This window comes from Eschrichtius robustus, chromosome 11, assembly GCF_028021215.1.
Source record: "Eschrichtius robustus isolate mEscRob2 chromosome 11, mEscRob2.pri, whole genome shotgun sequence".
NCBI lineage: Eukaryota > Metazoa > Chordata > Mammalia > Artiodactyla > Eschrichtiidae > Eschrichtius > Eschrichtius robustus.
Window position 1 is genome coordinate 66,605,476 of NC_090834.1, and position 22,097 is coordinate 66,627,572.

At 47.8% G+C, this 22,097-nt stretch overlaps 1 protein-coding gene across 4 annotated transcripts in view; it reads right to left on the reverse strand.

Annotated features, from left to right (window-relative positions):
* Window positions 1-22,097, reverse strand: part of TRIM66 (tripartite motif containing 66) — a 72,647-nt gene that overhangs the window by 11,209 nt on the left and 39,341 nt on the right. For 2 of the 4 annotated variants that reach the window (XM_068556236.1, XM_068556234.1), the window contains 10 exons: window positions 11,901-12,422; window positions 11,548-11,740; window positions 10,032-10,092; window positions 9,405-9,579; window positions 8,801-9,090; window positions 8,211-8,337; window positions 7,853-7,927; window positions 7,312-7,464; window positions 6,680-6,898; window positions 5,889-5,942 (listed from right to left, as the gene is read on the reverse strand). In XM_068556236.1, coding sequence (XP_068412337.1) covers window positions 5,889-5,942; window positions 6,680-6,898; window positions 7,312-7,464; window positions 7,853-7,927; window positions 8,211-8,337; window positions 8,801-9,090; window positions 9,405-9,579; window positions 10,032-10,092; window positions 11,548-11,740; window positions 11,901-12,422 — 1,869 coding nt within the window. Of the gene's footprint in view, window positions 1-656; window positions 5,943-6,679; window positions 6,899-7,311; window positions 7,465-7,852; window positions 7,928-8,210; window positions 8,338-8,800; window positions 9,091-9,404; window positions 9,580-10,031; window positions 10,093-11,547; window positions 11,741-11,900; window positions 12,423-22,097 lie in introns of those variants that run through there. The other 2 variants (XM_068556237.1, XM_068556238.1) reach the window with 2 other exon arrangements.

Sequence of the window (22,097 nt, forward strand, 5' to 3'; positions counted from 1 at the left end):
GTCACTGCCTAGATCCATTCATTCACTGGGGGTTGAAAAATGGTGATATTCCAGTTTACCAACCCTTCCATTATTAGCTAGAAAACTTCTGAAAGAGATACTTCCCCTTGCAAACAAAGAAGAACAAAGAGCATCGCTCACCACCCAGTTGGACAAGGATTAAGCTATCAGTCACAGCAGGCACTGACTGACATGCACCCTGAGAGGAATTCAGGATGAAAAACAGGATGAGGCACTCTGTGCTTTGGAAAAACAGGGCCTACCTAGATAGTTAGGTCAAAATGAATGACAAATATTCATTACAGTGTCCTTAACCCCCACAATGGCTAGAAACCATTGGGCAGAGAGGAGCACTAAGGTTAGGTAACTGGGGGATATCACTATATAAAGGATATTCCTAAAGTGTTGAACGTCCAGAAGTGGTGGGCATTCTTAAGATGCTTTTCCCCCTAACTCTCCTTCAGACTTGCTGCCTGTATTTTAAAGAACAGGATGTGTTCGTGCAATAAGAAGCAGAGAGCTGAGTTCTTCCCTAGAGAGGAAGCTCCCCAGTCTACTCTTCCTCACCTTGTGTCTTAATGATGTTGGAGTCTGAGGGTGAGAAGACCATGAAGCATGTTCAACCATCTCCACTCAAAAAACACTCCAGGACACAATTACTGGTAAAGAAAAGTGCTATCTTTTAATTTGTTCTAGAATGTGTAGGTCCTATTAAGATCAGTGACACTTCCCCTTATCATGTTCTTCCCTCATGCCCCCAACCACTTGGGATCCAACGTCCACTTCTAGAAAAGGCCTAGGAGGAACTCACCCTACATAGCCAACGAAGGGGGTGCAGTTTGAGGAATGGGTATATGGCTCCAGAAGCAGCACCAGCTACTAAAGACTTTCCTCAAAGCAGCTCATTTTGGCCTGTGAGTCCCTTTGCCCTGCCTTGGTCAAGACTCCCTAGCTGTGAACTGCTCCAGTGTTCCCTTGCTCCCTGTGTGGCCTGAGCTTTAGAATTAGAATCACCATTACCATCTTTAGAGCTGGAGAGCCTCTGAGAGAGCACTGTTTTCACCATCCTTCCTCCCCACAACTTTATAGATGGGGAAACTGTACCCAAGGTCACACAGTTCACAACTGGCAGAGCCAAAATTTTGGTGTTTAGCATCTCAAATCAGATATCTTTCTACCATACCCTCCTGCCTCCAAGAAAACAACCGGCATCTGCTTCTAGCTCCAGGAACAACTGGAGCAAGCAGGTGGTGGTGACCAGAACAGACGGGAAAGACCCAGCTAAAGGGGCCAGGCTGACCCCAGCTGAACCCCAAGAAAGTGATGAATCACAGCACTGCCCAGTTTCCCTCCGTCAGAATGTTATCAGTGGCAGACACCCACCCCCGCCCCCGCCAGGATTCTCCCCCTGGCTAGCAGAACTGAACCATGCATGGAAACATGCTTACCATGATTCCAAGACCTTACCGACTAAGGCAGGCTCTAACTGGTATGAGGATCCTGGTGAAGAGCTGCCCACCAGCTGGGTAATCCAGCTTACCAAGTTTCTTCTTGGTAAGATCCAGTCCACATTCTTGGGCTGACTTATATGGGGCCTCTTAGCAAACATGGCTAAAATCTGTCCCTGTGCTGCACTGGGAGAGACAGACAGAGACAATCACAGATGGTGTCCTCCCAGCAGAGCTCATACACATGCCTGGCATGAGGAGAACTGAGTCCAGGAGAAGAAATGAACTCAAAGAGAACAGGCAGACACAGAGGGTAGGGAGCAGGAGCAGCTGTGCTTCCTCCTGACTATCCTACCCCTAAAGAGGAGAGACCACAGAAAGCTACAGATGTGTCCCCCTGTCAATATTTCAAGGAAGGCTCAGCCTGTGTGGCTGAAAGGTAAGAGGATAATCCAGAGAATTGTGCTGTCATGAAAGCCAAGTGAAGAGGGTTTTTCAAACAGGAAGTGGCAGATGATGTGAAATGCTGTAGAGAGTTCAAGACAGTTGAGGACCGAAAGGTATTCGCTTGATTTGGCAACTGGGTGGTCACTGGTGACTTTTATGAAAATCTATAGAGGATTGGAAAGTGATGAAGAAGAAATCAATGGAAAGATTTTTTTTAAAGAAACTTGGCTATTGAGGAAAAAACTGTAAGTGCGACAGACTCTAAGAAATTTTGTTTTAATCTTGGGGAGAACTTTGTTTGTTTGTAAGCTATGTGGAGGTAATCAATGGAGAGGGAGGTTGAAGACCCTGGAAAATGGGAGCAGTGGGATATGCAACGGAGCAAAGTCTTGGAAGACATATAGCAGGATTCAAGAACAGAGCACCAAATAGGAGCAACTGGAAAGGACCTGAGGAGGGATACAGACACAGAGGGATGGGAGGGGGAGAGGAGCACACGGACAGGAAAGTTTTTGCTTTAGGGCCTCTCTTCTGTGAAGTAGGCAATGAGGCCAGTCATTTGCTGACAGCAAAGATGAAGGGCATGGATCGAAAGCAGAGTAGTAACAAGTCAAAGACACACCAATCAATACTGAGAGCCCAACTGAGACTGTCAACTCTGAATTTTTCATGCTTAGGGGCCCAGAGAGAGGGAGCAAAAAATAGGTTGATGCAGAAAATGGAGAATGGTTGATAGTTTCAGCAGAAGTTGGAGGAGATGAGGAAGTTCAGGATGCTGACAAAACCGTCAGTGTGTCATGGGCCATGGGTTTAGGCTCAGGAGAGGAAGAAGTCCAGGAGAAAGCTGAAAGACTGGGAGAACAGAAAGCTAAGGTCTTGGAACTGGGCTAAAGGAGCAGGCAATTTATTTAATAGCAGTGTTGGAGTGGGAGAAGAGGAAGCATAGGGGATGGTAATCCAAAAGGAACAAAGTCTCAGTTCAGGAGTTCAGAAGAGAAGACTATAGGTGACACCATGGAGTGAGAGAGAAAGCAGAGCAGAGCCCAGGAACAAACAAGAAGAGGTCTAAGTCTTAGAGGCAAGGCAAAGACCTGTTGCCAGAAATGGGTACAGAGAGTCAGAGTCCGCCAGGGTTGATGGTAGGGTCTTCTGTGGAGCAGAGCCTGCAGAGGATCTGGTGGCTGCTGCCAGGGAGGGGGTACCTGCAAAGACAGGCAGGGTGTGTAGCTGGCAATCGCTGGAAGTTAGGCAAGGCCAACCTACCCATTTCTAGAAGAGTGCACTAAAATCTCCTTTGCATCAACCGAAGCCACTCCATTCTTCTGTTTCTCAGTATACCCAAGAAACCCAATTTCTCTTCTAGGACTGCATTCTATACCATAAGAATCCAGAACTCATTGTATTTCCATTTCCTGACTTTGTCAATGACCAAAGGACTTAACTGACTCCAAAATGGGGCCATTATGGGAATAAGTCAAAAACAGGATTAGCTCAAATGTTAGCAAAGAGCCAGTGAAGTCAGTCACTCAGCTAGTAGCCTTTTGTTCAACTTCTGAAACATCATGTTGTTTTCTGCATGCAAAAACAAAACAAAACCATCAGTTAAAACACTGGTGCTAGGTACACAGGAAAAGCCAGGGAGAGGGCACTGTTGTGGGGTAACCAACGTAGGGATGGTGGGCCAGGGCCTCGCACCCTTGGAGGAAAGGACACCCTACCTCCCACCCCTCCCCCACTGCTCAGGTGCCTAAAGGGAGCTTCTCAGCATGCAGGGTCTCTGCAGTGGGAAGGGAATATGTGACTCTCTACCACATTACTAAGGTCCACTGGCCCAGCAGGCTACACCCAAGCTGGGAACTTCACTGATAGAAGTGAAGCCAAGCACTTAACTCGGTATTTTGCTTCATATTTGTGGTTTCTAGCTGGTCTTGGGGAAAGATGTCAGTTGGGTTTGAGCCTGTCATAGCCCTCACCCAGCTGCCCAACACAAAACACTGGTGAAGCTCATTCAGAGAAGGTGTGAAGGTGGGCCACACAAAGGAAAGATGACCAAGAGGAGGAATTAATGAGGTAATTACAGAGAGAACCTTGCCAAGCCAACTAAACAGAGAAAAAGATTTGAAAATTGAAAGGGAAGTGGTCAGAGCCCAAACCATAAAGTCAGGTGAGCTCCAAAGAGTAGAGGGTTACATGCAAAGATTGCCTGGCTACTGGATTATTCAAGACTTAGTTACCCCAAACTAGAAAATAGGATTATGGAAGTTCATCTGCTTAGAAGAGCTTGGCATGTGCTGGTGAAAGAATGGCAAGTCAGTGGGCACAGTCTGCTTTGAAGTGAAGATGCTCTCTCAGCCTGGGTGGAAAAGAAACGAGCAGTCCCATCCACTCACAAGGAGAGAAGAAATGTTTTCTCTGATCAAAATTATCCCATTAACAAGGGCCCTACAAATAAGAACTTCCTTAAACTGCATCTCTTAGCAAAAGTAAAGCCATGACCTACAGCCCCCTTGAAATTAGCTAAGCCATGACAGGACCAGGGAGAGCTGTCCCCAGGCCAAGCCAACATCAGCAATAGGTTCCTTCTCAACCAAGCCCTTGCTCGTGAGGTGGCCTGACCCCCAGCATCATCTGCCTATGCCTTTTCCTCCCAAACACCTTGCACAGACCACAACAATCCATCCGAGACGCAGCCTGGAGCTCCGCTCCTGTGCCTGTGACCTCCAGAACACTTCTCTCTGCATTCTAGGAGAAATAAAGTCCTGAAGTTGCTTCAGGGTCACCAAAGGACACCAAAGAGGCTTCTCGCCTCTCAGTTTTCCCCTTTTCCACCCCAGATAGAACTTCCACGAATGCTTAGGTCTGGCTCCTGCTGGTCCCTCTGGCCTTCTCCAACCTCCAACAAAAAAAGGGCTGCCAGCAGAGTCTTGGCTTTTTCTGGGCTGTGGACAGCCTGAGGGCAGGTGAGTCAGAGGACTCACTTCTGATCTTTGGCTCTGTGAAGTGGAGAAGTTGAGAACTAGGATCTCTAAGTAGGAGGAGAGACCCAGCAGAGTGAGCTGGTTGTGGGTCATTCTCCTTGGCCTGGAACCTCTGTATGTGAAGCAGACAGCAGCTTCCTCATAGTTTTCCCAAGCAGAACTCAGGGTCTGGACCTCTGAATGGACATAATGAAGGGGTGGCCACCAACAATCACTTCTAAGAAGCAGGTTCTGACACCAAAGCAGTGGCACAGATGGCACGCTCTGAAGTTAACATCGTCTTAAGCCTGCCAGTGAAATCTGAGCCTAAAGATGTCAGTGGTCTCTGCACAGCCACCCAGCCCCATCAAGAATGCCATACTATCCAGAGCTTCACAGAGGCCACCTAAGTCAGCGTCAGGAAAGGGGGCATGAAAAACAAATACCCTGAAAACCGTTAGAACCCGAATAGGCACCAGTTGAGACCTATGGCCTCTAGAAGCCTCATTGCCCTGTCCAGGGCAGGTGCCTCTGTCCGAGCAGGCCAAACAAAGGCAAACAGTGACAGTCTTTGGCTGTGCTGGGCCAGGGATCACAGGCCTGCCATATGTCAGAACCTCTCTCCCTTCTTTTACCCTCTTCTGGGCCCAGGAGGAGTTCAGATATATACATTGCTCCTGAGCCCTGCACACTGAAAGGTGAGAAATGTCTGCCTTCCTCAGCAGAAAGAATTCACCAAGGAAGTTTGGTCCTTCCAAGCCTAACTGGGCTTGGTCTTGTCAAGTGGACCCTACACATCTGATGGTTCTGGTAATAGGGAACACCCCCCTCTTTGCTGTTTACTCTCTGTAGTGGATGCACTATGGCTCCAAAATAAATGCTGTAAGATGCAAACGGCAAAGAAGGGCACTATGAGCTCAACAAGACTTGTCTCACATCCACAATCCAAAGAGAATGAGCTGAAAGGTGGGGAGGAGTGGTCAACAGGATGGGGCACCAGCCGCCAGAGTACTTGGTCTCCTTCCAGCCCTCACACCTGGGAGATGCTGTTGGCCAGGCGGAACGACACTCTTTTTGCTCTTTCATTCTCCTGAAAGAAGAAAAAAATATTTGGAATCAGAATGGCCCAGTGTAGGGTTTATCAGTGTGAAAAGGCCAACTGTCCAGACTGGGATTCCCCAGAGCCAAAGTGTTTTATTCTACCCCAGGAATGCAACAGCAAAACGCACTGAAGCCACTGAACACTGTGTGCCAAGTGCTGCAAACAACCGGGGATGGCTAGTCAGACCCTGGCACACAGTGGGCAGGCAATACATTTCAGCGGAATTAAATAGCACTGAATTGATGTTTCAGGTCTGCACAGGTGAGACCAGACAAAAGGTCAGATTAGACGTCTTTCCTGCAAGCAAAACCTCTCCTTCCTTCCCTACACCAAGGGGCTGAAAAGACTCTCCCTTTCTGCCAAACCCAAGTTGAGATCAGGCACTGAGACCAGGTCCTTCTCTTCTTATGGGCCTCACAGTGTGGAGTAACCAGCACTGAGCTGGGAGTCAGGAGGCCTGGTCCTGCTGCTAATTTTCTGGGTGGCCCTGGGCAGGTACACCCATGTCTCAGGGCTCTGAGCTGCAGTGGCCCTTGGAGCTGATGAGCCCTGCACTGCCTTGCCTTTGTCTTAGGCTAAGGGGTTGCAAGTGAGGGCTCGTTGTCACCACTCTCTTGTGCCACCCGAGCAGCTTCACTTCCGGTTACTCTGTACATGCTGCGTGGGTGCCCCCTGCCAGCCCGATCACCCACCCACCTGCCTGCCAGCTGGCAGCACCTCCTTACCATATGTCGCCGCCGCCTCTTGGGTTGGATGCCCTCCTGCATGTAGTGGGGCCATGGAAAGCCCTGGGGAGTGGAATTCCCACTCTCACTAGACTCCTCCTCAGAGTCTGAGTCCTCCTGCCTTGGCTGAGCAAACCGTTTCTCTGGGTAGATCTCCTTCAACCAGCCCTCAAAGAACACCTCCAGGCAGCGGCCTGCCTCTGCAACCTCGGAGTCGGGCTGAAGGGGGAGGAGAGCAGTGAGGGTCTGGCCCCCTTCCACCAGCCCATCTCTTCCAGGCCCTTCAAGAGCTATACAGAGAGCGCAAAGCCTGGCTGGGTCTCCTGGATGTCTGGAACTTTACATTTTCTCCTCAGGGCCCAGGATAACCAGTTTAGTATCAGCTCTTAAAGCAGACGTGACCCTGACAGTTACCCACAGATGGCCAGTCACTAGCAGCCCCCATATTCCTCCTGAGTCCATGCTGAGGCCCAAATGTGGGAAAGAGCTTATAAACATTCACTACGGTAGGCCCCAAGAGGCCTGCTCCCAGTTCCTCATGGCAGCCCAGGCCCAAACCAGACACTTCTGCCCAGCCATGACAGTCTTGGGGTCATTGGAAATAGGGGAGAGGGAAAACAGAGAAGACATACATAATTGAACTTAGCACAGTTCCAGAACATGAGGCGGACATCTGATACCACCTCCTCCGGGGTGGTGTAGTGAGCTGGGTCCTTCTTTTGCAGCTTCCTCCGGATGATCGACAGGTCCATGGGTCGCTTGATAATCTGGTAGTAATGCCGGGCCTTGCGGGAGGAGAGAAGAGGAAGCAAATAGGAACAGAGAAGTAGAGGAAAGAGCGAAGGATAAGAAGGAAGGAGAGAGAGAGAATGAGTTGGAATGGAAATAATAGAACATAAGACAAAGGCAGCAAGAAGAAACGTGTGGAGGGAAAAGAGAAAGGGAAAAGGAGGAGTGGTTTACATGTCAAGTCAGGTCTGACGCAGCAGCAGCTGTTGGCTGGGGGGCTGTAGTGGCCATGGCCCCCGGGTCCCCTACGCCATGCACAAATTACTCCTGCTTCCAGTGGCCACGCTCTGAGCCCACCCTGGGCACCGCCACGATCTGCTCCAGGCCCAGGGCGCTCTGAGCAGAAAGTCCAGTAGCCGGCAGAAGCGGTGAGGCTTTCCTTACCAGCGGGCTGACAGGCTCGTGGAAGGGCAGGCTGAGGCTGTTGCAGCACAAGGACAGTACCAGCTTCTCACACTTCTGCAGAAAGCAGAGTTGGCAACCGTGTTACTTTGTTCTGGCCCCACCTCAGTAAGGACTAACGATAGTGACCCTGATGGCTCTGTCCCACAGGGTATGAGTCACTATACTAAGGCACAGTTCAGCCGTCCAGGCCAGAGGGAAACAGCTGGCAGAAGAAAAATCATAGTCAACCCCCATAGGCATAGCCCAAAAGAGAGGGATCCAGAGAGGCCTCTCACCCCCTCAGAAAAGACTCAGACCCCATGGGCACAGGCAGGCTGCCCCAGAGATCCCTCCCTACCTTCTGGTCACACGCGCTCAGGCCAGGAGGGGCCCGCACTCCAGGCTGGTTATAGCGGGCATTCTCGCAGTCGTACTCCATCTCAGGCTGGGTCAGGCTGCGGCACAAGGTACACACCCAATCTCCCCTGCAGAGGCAAGTGAGGCCAAGTTAGCCCTCAGCACATTGCCCAGAGCCCCCTCCCTTGTCCCACTACCCCAAGACAAGCTTGGGGGGTGGTGACATGAGAAACTGAGTCCCTAGCCCTGGCCTGTAGAGAATGGCTTCCTAGCCACAAGCTTGAAAGAAATTTAGTAACTCAGGATTTAGTGAATCCAGAAAACTAGGAGTTAGCAAGGGTCTGGGAGAGGGGTATGGGGACAAATCTGGACAGGAGGAAGCTGGGAACAGAGGAGGAAGGGAAGCATCCACCTGTCTGTGTGCAGAAGACACACAGCTATAGCGCCACGAAGTCACAGACCTGTAATTCATGCAGGCCCAGAGAGGGCAGGAAGTCCACCTGAGGGAGCTCTGTGGGCCTGGCCTGGAATAATCTCCCTTGGAAGATCACCATGCTATCCTGGCCAGGGCCTGGGGTTGGCATGACTCACCCTGGGAAGCTGAGCAAGGCTGGCAAGTGGCAGGAAAGGTGGTACACTTTGGGGCAGCGGTCACAGCACAGCAACTCTCCCCCGTTGAGGCACACAGCACAGAAATCCTCATTCTCTATCGGTACTGGGGGCCCCTTCTTGGCTCCAGGGGTTCGAGGAATGAGCCTGTGTTCTTCAGGAGATGCACTCTCCACTTCTGGTGGCCGCTGCCCAGCCAGAGATGTGACAGTGACCTTTCTTCCCCCCAGGTTTGGGGCCTGGATGGCATCAGACAGGTGGTTCTGGCTGACCTTGGGGAAGAAGTGAGTCTGAGTAGTCAGAGCACGGCACCAAGTGGTGGAGGGAGGGAGAGGAAAGATGACAAGCCCTGGGCACCGACTTACTCCAGGACCCCAAGACAGCCAAGCCCCAGGAACACTAGGACAGCTCACTCCTAGTGCGCATCTCACAGACTACTTGTAGCAGGGTACAAGGTCTGGCCAAGCTACAGCCCCATTCAGAGACTCAGAACAATGCCAGAGCCAGAATTCTCCCAGTAGCAGAGAGGAAAGAGAGGCTCCTAGGCTGGGCCAAGGTTCAAGGAGAAGGCAGAGAAAAGTGGTACCTTAATGGACATGCTGGAGGACTCAGCACCACATTCAATGATCAGCAGGAAGCTCCCATCCTGCTCATTCTTCTGTGGCTTCAGCTTGAACACAGGCATCTCTCCTGAGGAGGCAGCACAGATCTTGAGCCGCTCCAGTCGCACATAGGGAATCTTGGGCTCACTACTGAAGGGTCTAGGGCAAGAACGACATCCCTGGGTCTCGGTGGGAGCCTCCTCTGGCCCCAACCTCTAAGTCAGGCTCATCCATGATCCCACAACTGAATTGCTGCTCAAGATCTCCTCAGTCCAACCCTCTACAGGCCCCTATTCCACCCTGCTACCAGCTCTGCCTGGCCAGGTCCTGCCAGCCCCTGGGAGCCCTTTGATCAGAGAAAGGGGGGTCCCTGAAGAGGCAGGACTGCGCACAGACTGCATGCCTCACAGCGCAGGAGCCAGGACATCCTCCCACAACCATCCCAGACGCCCAACCACACACCCGACTCCAGGGTCTGGGGGTTGAAGAAGACAGTTGCAGGCAAACTTCTGCTTCTAGTTAAGTCATCAAGGATGCTCACTTCCTGTGCCAACCTCCCAGGACATGAGGTTGGAGGGTGAGAGAGGGAGGGTGGGCCCAGCGTCTGTTACCTGATGCTCTGGTTCCCTTTTGTACCCAGGCCTAGGGTTCCTTGTTCAAAATTCTCACACTCTAAGGCAAAAGACAAACAAATACACTTATGATAACACACCCTGTCACCCACACCTTCTACTCATATCTGCTACTCATACTTTGGCCACACACCTGTCACACCATTGTTACCAACATTGTAAGCACTCATAGTGGTGACAATCCTACCGTATCTCTCTCCCCCTCCTGAGGGGGGAAGAAGGCCACTTTCTTTTAAAAAGATAAACAAAGGTAACACTCAGAGGCTGCCTGGGGGTGAGGGTTTGGTCAGGTGCCAAGGGTCCAGCTTCTCACCCTCAAAATGAGCTCAGAAATCACTTGTTCCCCATACATGCACTGGTGTCACCTGCTCTTAGGAGTCATTCTGTCCAACCCCTGCCTTTTCAGCCAAGTGCTGGGATTTCAGCACAGCCTGAGAATCCAGCTCACCCTCCAGGGGCAAGAGGCTCCCAGGAACCCTCCCCTGAGAAGTGCAGTCTGTGTAGATGGGCAGGGAGCAGTGTGGGGAAAGAGGAGGACACTAGCATTTACTGAGCGCCCACTCAGCACCAGACACTGTCCTGAGCACTTTCTATGGGCAAGCAGGGTTCAAAAATTTAATTGCTTAAAATTCGGGGTTACATTATTGTGTAGTTAAGAAGAACCAGTGTGAGGAAAAAAAGAGAAAGATTGTTTCATTTTCATCTATTAAATATGTAGGAAATAGACTGATCATTACACACTAAACATTTATGAATCATACACTGAAATGAGAAGGCCCCCAGTGCTCACTAGGCAGTTGCTAACTTCCCAACTCCCTCACTTTCTCCAGAAGGAAGGAGCCTTAGCCTAGCCGCATTTGAGAAGGGGTGTGGGTAGCTGAGAAGAGAATCAGAGCCAACCTCCACCAGCCCAAGTTCCCTTTACTATGAGGCACAAATCTACATTAATGCCAGGTGCAAGGCAAATTCTTGTTACTACAGAGTAAGTCATCAAGTGATTTCACTGTAGTTATTTGTCCCAATAGACTATGAAGTAGCTATGATTAGCCCCATTTACAGAGAAAGAAACTAACTCAGAAAGGTTAGGTATCTTGCCCAGGTTCAAACATAAAGAGATAGAGCAGGTCTACTAACTTAGATCTATCACACTCCGAAGTCAGACATGCTCTTTCCCCTAAAATATTTTGCCAAGGCTAGCCCTTCTGGGATGTGCTCTTCCTGTTTCCCCCTACCTATAACCCAGACCCCCGAAATTTTGCATGGGGAATTTTACAAGGAGGCTAATTTCTGGCCATGCCTGGATCAGTCATGGCCACAGTGAGGGAAACAGAACAGGCATCAGTAAGTCAGTTCTGGGGGGAGAAGTGAATTTAGCCCGAGAGAAACACTGCTCCCTCAGGCTCAGAGCAGCTCTGCTGACCTCTTTCTCATGGCAGTGCTGAGCCCATCTGCTCAAGTGTGTGGTCAGCACGAAAGGCAGGCTGCTGAGTCTCACCTTCTGGGCTCCGGTACTGCTGCAGGGCCACGGATTTGTTGACCACTGGGACCAGTGCAGGTTTTTTCACAGAGAGGTTAATTGGCTCCTCCAGTTCTGAGGGGATAGCCAAATCCTTGGAAGTGTCCGGACCAGGGGCTGTGGGGCCTTGTCCCAGAGAGTCAGTGAAGCGGGTAGAATCCTCATTTTCCATCTTTCAAAAGTGAAAGGCCAACAAGAATCAAAGACATCAGACGTTTTTCCTGTCGGTGGTCACAGAGCTGTTAAGCTAAGGCCAGAATAAGGCCTTCAGGGGCTACCCTTTTGCCCAGCGACGAGCAGAGGAAGTTGAATGGCATTTCCCCAAGACCTACCTTACACAGGGCATTCCCCAGGGAGGGGTCAGCCCCATCCCCAGGGCACAGGCTCCCTGAAGTTCGGCCAGAGCCAGGACTGCAGCTGGATCCGGTTTCCGACTGCATGTTAGAAGCCGGAGGCACGCTCTGCAGAGGACAAGCTGCCAGGCTTGGTACAGTGTGGGTGGGACCAGACATCAGGTTGGGCCCAGTCTGAGAGTGATCACTTGCCAGGCTTGTGATGGCCTGGGAGGGATCACTCGTCAGGTTGGGCATGGAGTGGGATGTGCCACGCACAAGGCTGGGCATGGTCGGCAGGTGACTGGCTGTCAGGCTGGGCATAGCCTGGTTCTGATCGCCCACCAGGCTGGACACGGTTGGCGGGGGGCCACTCAGCAGGCTTGGTACCACCTGGGGTGGGGCAGCTGTCAGGCTGCTCGCACTCTGGATCTGTGGTTCTAAGGTCCTCGCCAGCCTGGTAGACGACAGTTCCATCTCCAGTGTGTTGGAAAAGCCCATGACGCTCACAGAAGTGGAGTGCTGCAGGAGCAAAGACAGGGGACAGTCAGGCTGTTAGCTAGGAATGGTGGGAGGGAGAGGACAGATGCAGCCCACAAGAGTTCCATGCTCAGATTTCACTCTGCCTCAGAGTCTGGTAGCTGCAGGGAACTCAGACAGCACATGAAGTCCTATTTCCATTCCCCTACACCAAGGAGGCTGGTGGGCTATGACACAGAGAGGCAGGCACGGCTGAGGATATTGGTTTGCATGCATGTGTGCATGTGTGTATGTGTGTGTGAGAGGGAGAGAGAGACAGACTGACAGACGAAGAGAGGGAGAGAGAGAGGGACAGCCTACCACCTGACCTGAGGGTGGTACACACTCACACATACACACACACAATCAGCCACATCCCTCACCCCCTTTCCAGTACCTAAGCAAAGGGTCAGACTGTAGGACTACCCTCCCACTTCACATTCCCCTCTGACTACAGCACTAGTGGCCTCTCTTCCCTTCTGGGGGTCCTACAGGATAGTTTCTGCTACATAAAAATGGGAGGAAGTTCAGAAGGCTCAAACCCTGATCTGCTGCAGACATTCTCTGAGATAATGCCAAGGCTTGGGGAGCCCCAGTCAGTCCTGGGTAACCTGGGTCAAACTCCAGAGCCTTCTCACAGCCTTGTTCAGATCAACTCCAGCACCACCAGCATCAGATTGAAGACTTTGATCAAGAGATGTGAAGGTCTTTTCTAGCCCTGCTATACCTGCCAAAGACATTCTAATCCAGGGGCAGAGAACATCAGAGCAGTTAAATCTTAATATGGACAATCTAGACAATCATTGGATGAGGCAATAATATTCCAACCCCCATAATTCCTTTCTCATTTCTAACTGCTTGATGACCTAGGCAGAAGAGACTTAAAAGCTTGATAAAAAGAAGTTAAAGACATAGATACTGCACTGAATCCATTTCAGTTTTGCAGGTTGGAGAAAGAGATTTGATGGAAGGGAGACGGTGGGAAGACTGCTTCTAAATGCAACCTTCAGGAATTTATAAGTTTGATATCCTTGCCTTTTCTTAAGACAAAAGATATAATAAGTTGACATCTTTTGAAAATCGAAGGGGAAACAAGGAGTAAATATCTCTAAGTTTCCAATATCAGTGTCATAAACCTGTCATTCTTTTTCCCATGAATAAGACATTCAGATTTCCACAGGAAAAGAAATACTTCAAATACCCTCTCAAGTTTCCATATTAAGTTAGTAAAGCTAATTAACAGTGAAGAAAAGACTCCTCACCTCAGTGAATGTCACCCTAGTCACCCAGTTCTTCCAGCTGAATCCTCGGAGGAAGACATCAGTGGAGCATCCTTCCTCCCTCACCCAAGCTGATACCAGACCTCATCAATTCCACCCCTTAAACATCTCTCAGATATTCCCACTATTCCTCTCTGCTGCTGGTGTCCTAGCCTGGGTTACCCATTCATATTTTCCCAGACTACAGTAGTGGTCTCCTCAGTGGAGAGTTTCAAAACACAAATCTGACCACATCAGTCCTCTGCATAAAACTGTACTGCGCTCCACTGAGAAAATGCTCAACAAGGCTCCTAAGGCCTTGATGCCCTCTTCCCTGTCCTGCTTTGCAGCCACAGTCCATACAACAGCTCTCTCCTCATTCTCTGAACGCCAGCCACTCAGACAATTTTTCAGTTCCTGAAACATGCCAGCCTCTCTCTTCAGACAGACTGCTTCTTCTGCATGGAACATTCTCCTAGCCCTGCCCCTGTTCCACTTACCTTCTGAATTCAGCTCACCTGTGAATTTTCGCTCTAACCCAGACCAGCTCCCCACTTTTATGCTCTCATAACTCCTGGACCTTATTCTCATAGCACAATCTGTGACACCATTTGGTTAATATCTATTTCTCCTACTAAACTATAAACTCCATTAGAGTGTGGATTTTGTCTGTTTTGCTTATCCACTGTATTTCTAGATGCAAGAGCAGTGCTTGGCTGAATAAATGAATTAATGAGCTATTCACAATTTCTTTAAAACAACAACAATGCATGACTGTTTATTCCACAAATTGTAAGCCAAATGAATAGCAGCTTAGTTCTACTAACAACTAAGTCTATGAGTTTCTCTAAAATAATGCCTATTTTTAAAAAAATTAATTAATTAATTAATTAATTTTTGGCTGCGTTGGGTCTTCGTCGCTGCGCGTGGGCTTTCTCTTGTTGCGGCGAGTGGGGGCTACTCTTCGTTGAGGTGCACGGGCTTCTCATTGCGGTGGCTTCTCTTGTTGCAGAGCACGGGCTCTAGGCACGTGGGCTTCAGTAGTTGTGGCACACGGGCTCTAGAACACAGGCTCCGTAGTTGTAGTGCACAGGGTCAGCTGCTCCGCAGCATGTGTGGTCCTCCGGGACCAGGGCTGGAACCTGTGTCCCCTGCATCGGCAGGCGGACTCCCAACCACTGCGCCACCAGGGAAGTACCTGCCTATTTTTATATAGCTAAAATTTATTGAGAATTTATTATACACAAGGCAATTTGCTAAGTGTTTTACATATATTTCCTCACTTAATTCTCACAGCAAACATTAAAAGGTTGTGAAGGTTAAAAGAAATAATCCATGTAAACATTTAGAGCAATGTCTGGCAGAAGGTACTCAATAAATCCCAGCTGCTGTTGCTGCTATTATTGTTATTGTTATTTTTGTCGTAGCCCTAATTTTACACCTGAGAAAAAATGAAGCTCAGAAAGGCATCTGAAGTTTTTTATGTTATTGAAAACATAATTTTATAAATCTCCATTTCTCTTTGTTTGTGTTCATGAACTTGCATCCAGGGACCTTACTAAAGTCACTTTGGGATTTTCTGTGCATACAAATCATGTTGCCTATGACTACTGAGTTTTATTTCTCCCTTTGCTTACATTTGTTTTTCTTGCCTTACTCCACTAGCTAAGACCTCCAGTATGAGGTTGAATAGAAGTAGTGACAGTAGCCATCCTACTCTCATTCCTAATCTCAGGGGGATCCTTTCACTATTCACCACTAAGTATGACATTTGACATAGGATTTTTATAGATTTAGAATCCAGATCTCTGGCACCAAAGCCACACTCTTCATTCTGGCCTGCTTGCCTCTGCCCTTTTCTGTGCTCACCCCCTTTCCTGATCTCTCCCACATTCTGTTCTTCCATCTCTTTGTCCTTCCTTCACCTGCTCTTTGTCTCTCTTGACCTTTTCTCTCTTCTCCTTTTTCTTTCTTCTCTTTTTCTTCTCCCTCCAACACTTTTCCCTTATTATTTGTTTAACTGCTTTAGTAAAGCTTATATTTTCTATTCTTAATTTTCAGTTTTAAAAGTAGATGAGCTAAATACCCTTTATTTCTCCAAAGAAAAGTTTGCTTTTTATATGTTTCTTGGTATTTCAATGGTCTTCAATAAAAAGCCTTCAATTTGCTGTATAGTCTAAATCCCAAGATAAAAAAGGTGAGGAAAAAGAGCAATGGGGGGGGGGGGGGGAATGCTCAAACCAAATGGGATAAAGTAGGCATAGAGCCCAGCTTAAGGGACTGAGGCCAGAGGCCAAGGGCTATCTCAAACATGCCCTGGCCTGCATCCCTTGGCGTCCTCTTGTTGTCCTGGTAATGCACTAACATAGCTCTCTAATATTCTGTATTTCCTTATCTTTGGATAAGAATAACCAATGATCATTGCATTCCCTTTTGTAATATATGACTGTCTAATCCTTTGAGCTGGACTTTTTCACCCTTTCCCTATTTTACATGTATATTTAATGCAGTCATCTCATCTACATAGATGACTCTCAGTGAGGTCCTTGGTGCCAAGCATTAAGAGCACCAAAATCCCTCTGGGACCATTCTGGGTAATAATGGTCATGTGCTGTATGTCACAAGATATGCACAAGATTAAATCCCCAAACACAAAACTTTCCAGATTAGGGGTAGAGATCACATTTGTATGATACCGACTCCCCTTTCCTGATCACTTATTGCACATCATGAAATGTGAGTTAGTATAATGATGGAAGAGAGGGCATGCAGATTGAGCCATGGAAGAATTGTGGAAACTCTGTTGCAGCTTATTTTGAGCTGGGCCTGCTGGACCTGCTCCCACAACACCTAGCAGACAGCATGAGGTCGGTAACATGTCCTAAGATACTGAAGAGTAGACTGGTCTCTTTCCTGTCCATATCTACAGCCAACCTCAAGGAGGCCAAGGCTATCAGTAAGTGGTGCAAAGCTCTGGTAACAGTAACAAGAACCTGGGAAACATCTATAGGGAAATTCTGAGAAGGGACTCAGAGAGAGTACTATGAGGAAGCTGGCCCCAGTCCCATATCTATAGGCTATGCAAATACAGTGGCATTTCTGGAACCTATTATGCTGTGTGTTAGTTATTTTTGATACTTCATCTGGCTCTCTGGAGTGAAGAGCTACAAAATACTAAAACAAAAGGTCCTTATTTCACGTACAGGAAGAAAGAGAGGAGTTGAGACCCTCCATTCTACCCTGCTACAAGGTGAGTAGGGGCAAGGGGAGGGCCAACTTTCAGGGCCAGGAAAGCAGGCTGAGTCTCTAGGGCCTGGGAGGAAGGAAAGGTCTTCTTGAGAACATACTAGGGTTGGAGAAGGACTTGGGAATGTGACCAAGTTGTCTGACATTTGGTGCCTCACACACAGGAGGAGCTCATATGTCAATGGAGATGATGCCACCTGCCCTCTCCAACACCCAGGATTGTTCAGAGGTCAAATGAGAGAAGGTGAAAGGGTATGGCCAGCTGGAAAGTCTGTATAGGGCAATCACTGACACCGCCAAGCTTAACTGGCACCTTGACTTCATCTTCACATATAAAACCTTCAGATTTCATGAGGGAAAATAAGTATTTTGAGGTTTCCAAGTAAAAATAAACTATTTTCTAGTTCAGGGAGGAAGAAAAGTAAAAAATGCAAAAAACATACTGTGGTAATCAGCTCAGGTCATCTTTGACGTATGAAGGGAGCTCCCTCTTACCTCCATGACCTAGTGTCTCCTTACTTGCCCCTAATTTTCTCTCCTCCCAAACTGTATGTCCCTGTGCCTTTGTTCTCCTTGTCTCTTATCTCTTTATCTCTGTCTCTTTATCTGTTTGCCACCTGCCTGACCTATGACCTGTCTGAATTGTATGACCTTCAACCTCTTCTCCTAGTCACCTATGTAGTCCTTTACCCATCTAATCCTGTTGATCTGTGCTCTGTTACCTGCTGCCTTTCCTCTCCCCATTCTCACCACCCAGATCTTTCGCTGGAGTTCAATGTGCCTATATTGCCATTCTAACGATTGCCACAAGATGTTGTCAAAATTCAGAGAAAACATTGTTCTTTCATTTTAACAGGAAGGGAAACTGAGACACAGAGTGATTACCCAAATTTTCCAAGCTTATAAAGGAATCCAAGACTGGGCCCAGCCTTAGAAATCTGTTGGCTGGTCTTGATTTTGTGCCATTAGGTAGAAAGCTAGTGCCCTAGTATGATGTGATTAAGAAGTCAATAAACAGACACTTGGTGCACATACCCTGAGTTTAATACAAATTTCAGGTTGTTACAGCAAGATAATATTGCTGGGGATAAAGTAGCACAGATAGGGTGGTGTTCCACAGAAGTCAATTTTCCAGATATCTGAAACATACCTCTTTCGATAACAAAATGCAGTTAGCTTTAAAATATTATTTTGAAGGGGAGTATTTCTAAAATGCTTTGCACACTACCCTGTCTTACTAAACAGAGCACATGATGCCTAACGAGACCATTTCTTCGTGATGTAAAAGAACTTTGATGGGGGATTCCCTGGTGGCGCAGTGGTTGAGAATCTGCCTGCCAATGCAGGGGACACGGGTTCGAGCCCTGGTCTGGGAAGATTCCACATACCGCGGAGCAACTGGGCCCGTGAGCCACAATTACTGAGCCTGCGCTCCGCAACAAGAGAGGCCGCAATAGTGAGAGGCCCGCGCACTGCGATGAAGAGTGGTCCTCACTTGCCGCAGCTAGAGAAAGCCCTTGCACAGAAACGAAGACCCAACATAGCCATAAATAAATAAATAAATAAATAAATAAATAAATAAATAAATAAATAAATAAATAAATAAATTTAAAAAAAGAAAAGAAAACAGCAGGTACAAAAAAAAAAAAAGAACTTCGATGAAGCTCTATTGCTGGGGTGTTCTGTAGTTCATTGGTGCTTTAGGGAACTTCTAGGAATGTAGGGCTTAGCTTGTCCTTTCAGTGAATGACTTCACATCGTGGCACATTTCCAGGTGAAGTTTCTTGTCTTCTCCCCTGTTGTTAGCTGCCATTATAGAAGTCCTGACTTCCTGCTTTTACTCTGCTTACTGCTATAATACAGGAAAACTAAAAATTTCCTAAGAAAACCATATAACTAAGCTTGCTAGATCAAGAATGCTGACTAGATCAGGCTTATAGTCTCATATAGAATATAATGAGTGAGGTTTGTGACATCTGTTCTTGCTGCTGCTCTGAAGCCTTGCCTGCTCACTTCTGCTTTCAGGTTTTTGTTCTAGAAGTTAAACTTGTCAAAAACTCATCACCATGTAAATGTACAGTAGAAGAAGAGACCAATGTGCCATGTTTTGGAAACATACTGAAGGCCTTCACCCTGGCTGAAGGAAACAGATAAGGAGACAAGGATGGAGGTAAATAGATTTGTGAATTAAATCCTTGGGATATTTGAGAATTTCAACAGCTTCAGATTAAGTAGACTTGTTTAACAGCAGCAGATCTTGAGACAGCTGAATCAGACACCTGAGGGGGGAACTAACTTTTCTTGCAAGTGGTTTCACAAGTTGATTTTTAATAGGAAAGTTGCTCTTGCTGATGGTGAGTGCCCCTCCAGCTCAACAAAAAACTCTTGTATGAAGTCAGGCTATTGCTATAGATGTAACTATGTTGATATCTGACCAAAGTCAAATGGGAAAACAATCATGGCTGGTGAAGAGAGAAGAAATGAAGACTGCCCAGTGCCCTGATGATACAAGAAGATGGAAAAAGCAAAGAGGATCCCAGAGTCTGAGGTGGAAGGAAGAGGAAAAGAATAAGTGGATTCCAGTAAATCTGAAGTGAAAGCCAGAATGAGTAGAATCCTCAAAACCCAAATTTTGGAGACTAGGAAAAATTAAGCCAGAGGTATTTTTCCCAGGCTGGGTTAAGGAAATTTAAGGCCTAGGAACAAGAACCTGTTTTCACATAAACCAGGAGACCTAGACAAAGATCTTGGGTTTGGTCTGTGAATAAAATCAGGTTAGAATGAAGGAGACAGGTTTCCTAGAGAGTACAAAATTCAGGGAGCCAGACCTGGGGAGTGTTAGCTCTGTACGACAGAACACATCTCTGTACAGTTCTGCACATGCTAACTGGGACACAGGCTATGCCCTAAGAAAGCCTCACCAAGCCCTGGGAACATTCTGAGAAAAGCTGCTGTCAGTGGCAGACTATGAGGAAAAGACGGTTGCTAAGGTTGAGAACCCATGACCTGGTCCGTAGCAGTGTATTTAGAGACTGTGAAGGCGGGATGCCTAGTATTCACTTATGTCAAGGTTTGGAATATGTACTTAAGCAAATCATTTTCCATCTCTGGGCTTTAATTTCCTCCTCTAGAGGTTAATGTAAATCTCACTGAGTTTTAAAAATCAAATCAAGAGCTCAGGCATCAAAATGCTTTGATAATGACATAAACACTATTCATCTGAGTCATTATCCTTGACTCTTCTGCATCACTCTTAATAATCGGGACCACAGGAGTGCCTACTACTTCTGTATCATTTGCTGAAAATACATCGAAGGCTCCTCTCAAGCCTTGAGCAGCATCTTGGTGGCCTCAAAGTCCTTTGTTGAAGATCTGGGGCCACATTATGAGCAGAAAAGAGGTCCCTCTTGCAAGTGAACTGGGGTTCAGATAGGGCTCTCTGTGATGTGTACAGCCTTGACTCCATGAGTGTTTTGAGGAAAGGAATGTGTGTACTTTTCAGCAGTTGACTAGTTAAGAAGTATGAAATGAAGCCATCGAAATGGCTTCCAGTTTCACTTGGGATTTAAAGGGGTTCTGTTCCAGAGTTGTCTTTCTTCATCATCTTTCTTCAGAGTGGCTGAACCAAGATTAGGAAGCTTAGGCAACAGCTAGTGCCAAACAAATGTCCAAGTTCATACAAAAACATCCTGCTGGAGGCAGGGAAGGTGGTGGGATAAAATGCTCCCGAGACTGCAGAGCTCAAGCCGCTAGAAAACCCATTCTAGAACTTTCACTTCTCATTTTCAGCAGCAATCTGTTTTCACCATCAGCTTATTTAGTACCAGCTCCTAGGTACTTGCGCACAGCTGCTCAGCTGTAACAAAAGTCCTCCATGTGGTGACACAAAGCAGCTCCGAGCATGAATAGGTCCCTGTGGAACACACAGAGCAGTGCCTGGAGCCGCAGGTTCCTCTCGTCTGTGGCCTCAGATAGACTTCTGACGTCCCCTGGCACTCACAGGCCAGTACAGGCTGAGGAGTGGGCTGGGAGCTAAATGCCTTTACCAGATAAAGATAGCCAAGACCAAACCAGCCTGGGTCCTAAGACCTCTCCCCAGCAAGGCCTCAGGCTACTTCAGAGAGTATAAAGATAGGAAAATCCAGCAGGTGAGAGGCCACGTGGAGTCCTACTTCTCCCACTGCAGTGCACACAGAGAGGCAATTTAACCCAATCATTGAACACAGGGCTGAGGCAGGAACCTGTGCTCTGGGCCTAACACTGCCAATAGTTGGCTGTGTAACTCTTAGGTGATCACTGAACCTTTCTGTGTCTCAGTTTCCACATCTTTCAAAGGGGAGTAAGAAAGTGGCTTCCTCATAGTATTGCTAGGATAAACAAAGAGATAAAATGGAATAATCCATGTAAAAACCTATGAAAAAAGTAGAAAATGCTATACAAAGTATTATCAATCAATGATAAGATGCTCAAAATGTTGTTTGGTAACCTTGACCTTCATACCCCCACCCTGCCCAATCCCAGATTCAAGGCAATGAATTCCCTCAAAAAGAAAGCCCTTTTTCTTATTTCAGGAGCTTTGTGTATAAACAGTACCTCTCTCAGTCAAGACCCAAAGGTTCCTCTGGGCCAGGATGGCAACCTTGAGGTTCCTTTTTCTGGGAGTCCAAGCCACAAAGAAGCCTACAAAACATCTGAAAAATGTCAGGCCACTTGCCCCTCCACACCTCTGCATGAACCCAGGTTAACGGCCAGGGGCGGCTCAGAATGAGAAGTTAGAGCTCTTAGGATCTTCATTAACCCCACTGCCACCCTGCAGCCACACAGAAGGGCAGCATCCCCTCCCCTCACTGCTCAGAGCGCCCTGTGGGCCACCCACACAGGCAGCACAGACTCCATGCTTGCATGTGGCTCACCTCCTTTCCTCTGTACTGGGTGGAGGAACAGAACTGAGACTCATTAAATAAGCAGAAGCATTTTCAGCATGGCTCCCACTACCAGTTGAGCACTGGCAATGCCCATGCTTCCTACTGACCTCTAAAGCTAGCTGCCTTCCATTCATCTTATAATGTAACTTCCACAGGAGAACACCAACAATTCAAAACTTAACTTTTTCCTCCCCCTCAAATATGCTTTTCTTCCCATGCTCCCATCTCAGGTGAATGGCAACTCAGTG